The sequence below is a fragment of the Trachypithecus francoisi genome, unplaced genomic scaffold (genome assembly GCF_009764315.1).
Source record: "Trachypithecus francoisi isolate TF-2019V2 unplaced genomic scaffold, Tfra_2.0 Lachesis_group2, whole genome shotgun sequence".
Lineage (NCBI taxonomy): Eukaryota > Metazoa > Chordata > Mammalia > Primates > Cercopithecidae > Trachypithecus > Trachypithecus francoisi.
Window position 1 is genome coordinate 55,433,356 of NW_022681465.1, and position 8,194 is coordinate 55,441,549.

General features: G+C 40.8%; 1 protein-coding gene across 3 annotated transcripts in view; it reads right to left on the reverse strand.

Annotated features, from left to right (window-relative positions):
* RASGRF2 (Ras protein specific guanine nucleotide releasing factor 2) overlaps positions 1–7,941 on the reverse strand; it is a 277,046-nt gene extending 269,105 nt beyond the window's left edge. For 2 of the 3 annotated variants that reach the window (XM_033179253.1, XM_033179254.1), the window contains exon 1: positions 7,087–7,941. In XM_033179253.1, the coding sequence (XP_033035144.1) occupies positions 7,087–7,374 (288 nt within the window). In that variant the 5' untranslated portion in view covers positions 7,375–7,941. The remainder of the gene's footprint in view (positions 1–7,086) is intronic. The other variant, XM_033179252.1, reaches the window with a different exon arrangement.
* Positions 7,942–8,194: the final 253 nt, after the last annotated feature.

Below are 8,194 nucleotides of genomic sequence, written 5' to 3' on the forward strand. Positions count from 1 at the left end.
AATCACTGATACTATCTCGTCATGACTTCTTTTGTAATCAGCTTTAATGTTATCTACCGAGCCTTAGACCAAGTTATCACCTCCCTATTTCCACATTGCTAAATGCAGGGAACCTCCTAGCTTTCCAACAGTCCCTCTATTTGAAAGAACTGATCCCACTGTTTACATTAGTCACGCAAATGGCATGGGCTCGTAAATACAGTTCAGGAAATGAATCAGGCATTGTCTAAATTAAATCGAACAATGACAAAATAAAACATTTCAGTACCCTGAAAATAATAAAAAGTACCACTCACATCTCTGCTGTTTCCATCACCATAGGGCTTAGCAATGTCATACTGGTAAGTATCATAAGAGCTATTAATTAAGCACTAAAGAATCAATAAATTTTATTTTTATTTATTTATTTATCGAGATATTATATTTATTTATTTATCTATCTATTTATTTATTTTGCACAGGCTGGAGGGTAATGGCGTGATCTGGACTTACTGCAACCTCCACCTCCTGATTTCAAGTGATTCTCCTGCCTCAGCCTCCTGAGTAGCTGGGATTACAGGTATGCTCCACCATGTCTGGCTAATTTTGTATTGTTAGTAGAGACAGGGTTTCGCCATGTTGGTCAAGCCGGTCTCTAACTCCTGACCTCATGTGATCCACCCGCCTCGACCTCCCAAAGTGCTGGGATTATAGGCATGAGCCACTGCACCCGGCCAATAAATTTTATTTTTAAGGATTGTTTTTTTTACATCGCTTTATCTTTATCTTCTCAGATCTTATGAGAATTAAAATTCTGATTAACTTACTTAATCTAAAGCTGTAAATTATTCTTATATAGGCCTCCCCAACTTTCTGTTTCATTTCTTCCTTTACAGTTTTTTAACAAAGAAAAGAAACACTGTAGTATATTAGTTAAATAAACACAGACCAACTCAAACTTGTTATTTTTGTCCTGCTTTTTCCCTAAAAATATATTTGAAGCATTTTGTAGTCACCGTAATAAGTTTTAGTAAAAATGATTTTAATCCTTATTTTTCATTAAATCATTAATTTTTCAAGTGCCAGTAAAAAAATGAAACTGTGAGTACATGTGCTTTTTGCATCTCTGTTCCACCTACTGATGCCAATATTTTCTGCAACAACAACAACAAACCTGCTACTGTTTTTTTCTAAATATATACACAATTATATTTTTAATTCCTTGGGCAAAAATGCTAACATATTCCCTTTGGCAGAACCAAATTTATGTATTTATAACTTCTCGATCAGCTAAAATTTAAAAGTTGCACCAATAAAAATGTAATGAATAATTTTAGTATAATGGTTAGATTTTAGAATAAAGGCCAAATGTTATAAAATAATCAAACATTTATCACAGTGCTATGCTGATACTCAACAAATATCATTTCTAGTTCATTTAAATATCAATAAAATTTTACTCTTTACAGTCTCTGTTTAAGGCAGACTAATTTCAGAGAGGAAATTATATTGTGAGTAATTTAACAGAATCATTACGTATCCTTAGTCCTGAAAAATAAAGCTCCCCAAAGTATAGATAGATGGGATTTATAACTCAGGTCTTCAAATGTTAATTATACAAATCAAAATCTGCAAACTACAATATATAACTGCCTAAGAAATGTTTAATATTCAATGGTAAAAAATGGTAGAATGGTAACAAACTGAATAAACACCACACACACACACACACACACACACACCCCTTTCTTGTATAACAAATGCATAGGTATAAAAATAGAAAGCCACTTTAAACCTGTGAAAAGTAGAATTTAAGACTTGAGCAAATCCAGATTGTTGGTCAATCTGACTTATTTTATTACAAAATAATCATAAAGACTAAGTATTTTTATCCCCAAAAATTAAAATTATACTGACTGTGGCATGCATATTTAAGTAGTATTGAAAACTGTAGGAAAAAAATCAATTTAAAAATATAATCTGCATTAGACAGCAATATCAACAACCGTTTTAATGAACCATTGACATTTGCTTGCTAAAACCGGAAACATTTGGTTATCATACATGCTTTTGTCATCATCCAGTGTGAGAAAAATTTCTCTATTTTTTAATTGTCAAAAGAAGGGAAAATTTATTACCATACTACAAATATTTTCTACTCCTCAACAGTGTGTTTAGTTGTCACTTAATGAAACTCACAGAAAAATAGTTGTTCACAACAAGAATAAATTTTTATGTATTAATACATCTGTCACATCAGGAATGGATTTTTCTGTGTTGAATTCTTGTACAACAATCTAAATAGTAAGGCTTAGTGTAGCCAAAATTAAAATAACCCAATTTTGCTAATCCATGAGATTTTTTTTCATTTAACTTTAAAGAGAAGGAAAATTACAAAGTTTAAGTAACAAATCATTTTGTTCCCTAAATTATATTTTTTAACGTTGTATAAGATTTAGCAAGTATCATTATTCCATTTTCCCTTTGTGTTCAGTGAACAAAAGTTGAGCTGGTTATAATTAGACAACATGAAATAGCATGAAAATCCACCATCCACACTCTCCATCTCCCACAAATATTTCAGAGCTCGCACGCAGCTCTGCCTAATTCATTCCATGATTAAAATCCTCTGCTTGTGGTCAATTTAGGAAGGCTAAAATGACTAGTAATGAAGTGACAGGAAATCACGTAGCCTTTAATCCCTTTAAAATTAAACTAACATGTTTAATTCAGCACAAATGCAAGTGTCTATCTCTTTAAACCTCCAGAGCTAAAGAGATATTTTACCCCCAAAACAAGTGAAATCAGGCTGAATGGAACATTTACCACCACCAGAAAAATAAGAATAAAGATGGCTTTGTTGCTGTGTGTCTTCTCCTGCTAGTAGGCAAGACAGATACTGCTACTTAAACAGACCAGACTAACTGGGATGTGTACTTTCACCCTAAATGAAAATATTTGTAAAGGTATCCCATTCCTGAAGTAAAGGAATTCCTGAAGTAAAGGAATGTCATGTAAAACTGCTTGTTTAAAAATAAATCCCATTTTTCTTTGAACATGTAATGGTCTGCAATTGTATTTCTCAAGAATCTAAATAGTTTTGAAAAGGAAATAAGAATAAACAAAACAGTGATTCACATCCTATACCCCAAGCCCCCATCCATCCAGATTTGCTCAGTGGATTTAAATAGTCTTAGTGGGCCGGGCGCGGTGGCTCAAGCCTGTAATCCCAGCACTTTGGGAGGCCGAGACGGGCGGATCACAAGGTCAGGAGATCGAGACCATCCTGGCTAACACGGTGAAACCCCGTCTCTACTAAAAAAATACAAAAAACTAGCCGGGTGAGGTGGCGGGCGCCTGTAGTCCCAGCTACTTGGGAGGCTGAGGCAGGAGAATAGCGTAAACCCGGGAGGTGGAGCTTGCAGTGAGCTGGGATCCGGTCACTGCACTCCAGCCTGGGCCACAGAGCGAGACTCCATTTCAAAAAAATAAAAAATACAGTCTTAGTAAGGAACTCTACAACATTATTTAGTCTTCATATCTTCAGCTGGACTTTGATCATCTCCCTAGAAGTCTTTGAATTGCAGTGTTAGCAATAGGTAATAATAATGATGATGTTAATAATCATCATCTCCAAAAGCTGAAGTTCAAATTAGATGAGGTAAGAGAGGATAACAGCCACCAAGAGCACAGAGCCTACCATGCAGAAGGTACTTGCTAAATACAACTTCCCTTTCTCCTTCACCTGGAACAAAAGGGAAGGTTTTCATTTTCCACAAATGGAGCTTAACTAGAAAGAAGTGCCACCAGACACATTTTTAAGAAAAGGAACAACACTTTTGGAGAAAATAAACCACTTAAAATTGTTTTTAACTGATCTCATTTTGATCATATCACCGTTGCTATCCCAAAGAAGTAGTCACTGTGGAAGGCTGACAAGAGAGCGTTGCAATCCTCCAAAGACTCATCAAAGTGAAATCTGAGAACATGATGAAAAAAATAGAGCAATGCAAATATTCCTACAACCTAAGCATATTTGGAAAGTGACTTTCTTTTTTCTGCTTAACTGGAAACAATTTAAGTCTAAGTGTAAAAAAAAAAAAAAAACTGATTTTTTTTTTGTTGTCAACCAACTTATTTTGAATTGCTATTTAGATGAAGCAAACCAGTGGGTGTTTTCTTCTTGTAACTTACCTAAAAACACAACTAATAAGCATAAAAATAATTTGAAGGATACGTGGAATTTAAGCTCCCAAGAATACTTAGAGGCAGTTTATAGCAATAATTACATCAACTATTGTAACTGTCAAGGAGATTACAATAAATATGTCGCCCTCCAATGTGAGTAATAAGAATGTCTCTGCCTCATGCAATGATGTTACTATAGGTTTGCACATCTGCTGACCTAACTAATTTATCATAATGTCCACTTCAGTCACCTGCTTGTCCTCGGCTTTTTAGACGCAGTATTTATTACAAACGCTGGTAATCTCTGAATCTTGTGAAATGGTCTTTCACATTCTCCACACTGCAAAAAGCTCACACTGTCTGTCATAACCTTAGAAATAGAAGATGCCATTATTGAAAGGTAATTGGAAACCAACTTAGCCAAACTCTTAATTTTTACATATTAGGAAACAGATTTCATTAACAGAAAAAAAAAAAAAGAGAGAGAAAAGATGAAGAGATGTGCTTAAAGAAATAACACGGAAACTTGGTGAAGAAAAATGACTCTGCTTCACTAAGTCCTGTTTCAAGCCCTAACCTTCAACTGTGTTGATAGCGTTGAGGGAGATACTGATACGGAAAGCTCCAGAAGCATATAAGGAGAAAGAAGCAAACCTTGGGATGTGCTCATCTCCTCCCATCCTCCACAGATCCTCCCATCCTCCACAGATCCACGAAGGATCTGGATGATCTGAGCACCTCAGCAACACAAATTAACTCAAAGGGAACCAATTGGATAAACTGTAGATTTAAGGGAGAATGTTTCTCCTTGTTTCTTATTTTCACAGTTTCTTCTTAATTGTTTAAACACACCCAGTTGGCAGTGCCAGAGAAAAGCATCAGTGGGCTAAGCTAACCCAACTCACAGTAGCACATCTAATGCAAGACAAAATGTGGAAGGTTTCCCAACCCAACTCCTAATCCATTCTGGAATGCTTGCTTCTCTACATCTCAGATTTATCTATAAACACCAAAGATTCTAATTTCTAACCTCTTGAAGATGCATAAAATGATGGAGAAATACTCATCATATGTATGGTCATGAAAAAGGAAAACAATTTTTTCATTAGATGGCCTATTTTGGACAACCTTTAGAAAGTGGCATGAAAGTCAAACTGTTTGGAAGTTATGTTTCCTTATTAAAGTGCAAGAAAGAAAACAGTTCTGAAGATTACAGTCAAGATATTTTCCAAGTGGAAAAATGTTGGTTTCCATATAACATTAGCAAGTCAAGAGAGCCATATGAATTGTAACAGGTAACAACTCCCCACCCCTAACTAAAAAAAAAAAAAAAAAATCAAAAGTGGTTATCTTATATTAATATAAATACGAAGAAAACAAATAATTTGGGATTAAGTAAATGATATATATCCTGAGTAGTTTAAAATACTCTATTCTACTTTAGACATAATAACACTTAGAAACCTATTCATTTTGGTTCCTGTGGGGCCTTGGAACACATACCTTAAAAAAAATCCCACCAATAGAATATATACATATATATATTCCTGAAAAAAATGGTTCCTCAAAACTCTTCTCCCAATTTAAATTCTAAAATGCATGACTTGAAATTTATGTTTATATGTCTAGTATCTATATCTATAAAGTTAGAAATCAGTTTTGCAAATGACTGAACAAGCCCTCAGAAACTAAAGAGCATATTTAAAATTTCAGATTTATAAGTGATATAACAAGTTTAATCACTTAAGTCTGTTAATGATTTATAGTGAAAACAACTCAAACCTCTGGTTGGTCTAGTTTTAACTCCTCTTAATTTTACACATTGTTTTATGAGCCCCAAGGGGTTAGGTAGGCATCTTGCGGATCACTCCATTGCTAGTACCTCCCACAGCCTCTGTGGTTTGCGGTAGATGCTGTCTGATCTGACTTACATGGAAAATTCAGCTGCGAATATTTTTACGCAATAGCAAAAACAATCAGCCTTTTTTATATCAAGGTGGGGATCGAGAAGCTAAATGAGAACATTAGGAGCATAAAATTAGTCTGCTTTAACTTTAATAACCAAACGGTGATTGAAAACATACAAGTTTTGTGTTTGCAGGAATAAGGAGCTGGGATCACCAGACTTAAAGGGTTTTTCTCCCCCACCCCGCGGCCATGAGCACACAGCAAAACTAATAAAATTATGACCCAGAATTAAAAGGTCGCATTCATTTTCAAAGCATTCATTTAAAAGTACAGAAGCGTTCTTTAAAAATGCCCACATTTTTAAACATAGCAAGAATGTGGCTACCAAATATTAATCCTGAGGAATATGAATACACATTTACCTTCATAATTAGACCCAGCAGGTCAAATGTTAGCAAGGCCAACTGACCTAAATCACAAAGACTGATTGAAAATGACCAACAGAAAGTGTCTGTCCGGCTTGGGAGCCCCGCTTGTTCCCAGCTCAACCAGTGGTCAAACATCTGCAGGCAAAGAAATCTACACGCGCCAGCCGGGTATGGCAGAAACAAAACTTTTCCAAATAAGTTAGTTCTGTCTTGCCAATCTACACCCAACAGGTGTCAATACATGTCACCAGACAAAATTCCTGCGAGCCAGGTCTAGAGAAGCAATGGATGGTTGGGAGAGAAGCTGAAACGACTCGACGACCTCTACCAGGGTCCTGAAAGCAAGTTAGGCCACTATTGTGATTGTTCACTTCGCAGTGGGGTGGAGGGTTATGGAGATGGAAGAATCCCTGGATGAAGATGGGGAGGCGCGTGGAGATGTCCCGCCACTGGTGCCGCGGAGGGATTTCGGAGCATGGTCCCCGCACTCTTTCACGGCCCCCGACCCCCGATTCCCGGGTTAAGACCGCAAGGGAGTGCGGCGACCAAGGCTGGGAGACCGCGGAGAGAGGGCGCGCGGTACCTGCTTGTCCAGCGCGTCCCGGACGCCTCCTGGCCCGGCGCCGGCCCTGGGTGGCGCGGGCGTTCGTTCGCAGCTGCAGCCCTCCAGGAGGTACATGCCCGCCGGGCGGCAGCTCTGCTCGCCCTCGAAGTAGAAGAGCACATTCTGGTAGAGGGCGAACCACTTCTCGTGCCAGCGGCTCGCCTCGGCCGTCTTCTTACTCAGGAAGCCGCGCTTGGTGCCCTCCTTGCGCGCCAGGAAAGCCAGGTACAGGGCGTGCCCCTCGTTGTAGCGCACGCTCTTCTGCATGGTGCGGGTGCTGGGGGCGCGCGGGTGGCTGCCCGTCTCACCCCTGCCTCGCGGCCATGGTCCGGCCGGCTCCCTCGAGGGCGCGCCCGCTCAGGTCCCGGCCGGCGAAGGGCGCCCCCTTTCCCCACGCCGCGCGCAGGGCACCCCGCCCGCTTTCGGGAGGCGGCGGCGCGCGGTGCCAGGGGCGCGGGCTGGGGCCGGGCACGATCTCCGCCCTGACCGCCACCCTCCCGGCCGAGTACCCGGAGGCCCCCGAGTCCCCGACGCCCGCGTGGAGCGCGGCCCCGCTAGGGCTCCAGAACGGCAGCCGTTTCGCCCAAAGTTGCGGGAGCCGAGCCCCCGCGGCGGGCTGGGGCGGCAGCCGGGGAAGGACTGTCCTCGGGCAACGCGCTCCGGGAGACAGAAGGTAAAACGTCACGTGGGAGCTCAGCTGTAATCGGCTTGGAGACAGATTTAAAGGGCAAAGTCGGCGCGGCGCCGGCGGTGGCGCAGCCCGCTTGCCCCGGCGAGCGTCCCTCCCTAGCCCGCCCCGTCCGGGTCCGCTGCCTCTGCTCTGGCGCCCACCGGGATGGGGTGGATCGGGGAGGTGGAGGCGACCGGCCGCACCACACACCCGCTCACACGCGCTCGCACACTCGCGCACAACGCGCGCACACACACACGCACACCCACACACACACGCAGACCAGTACATTCACCCAGATCCACAACGCACGCACTCAGACGCACAAAAATATACTCACAAATGCATACAAACACAATGCGGGCACATATGCACAAAAACATACGCGCACACACTCATGACACACAAATACACATT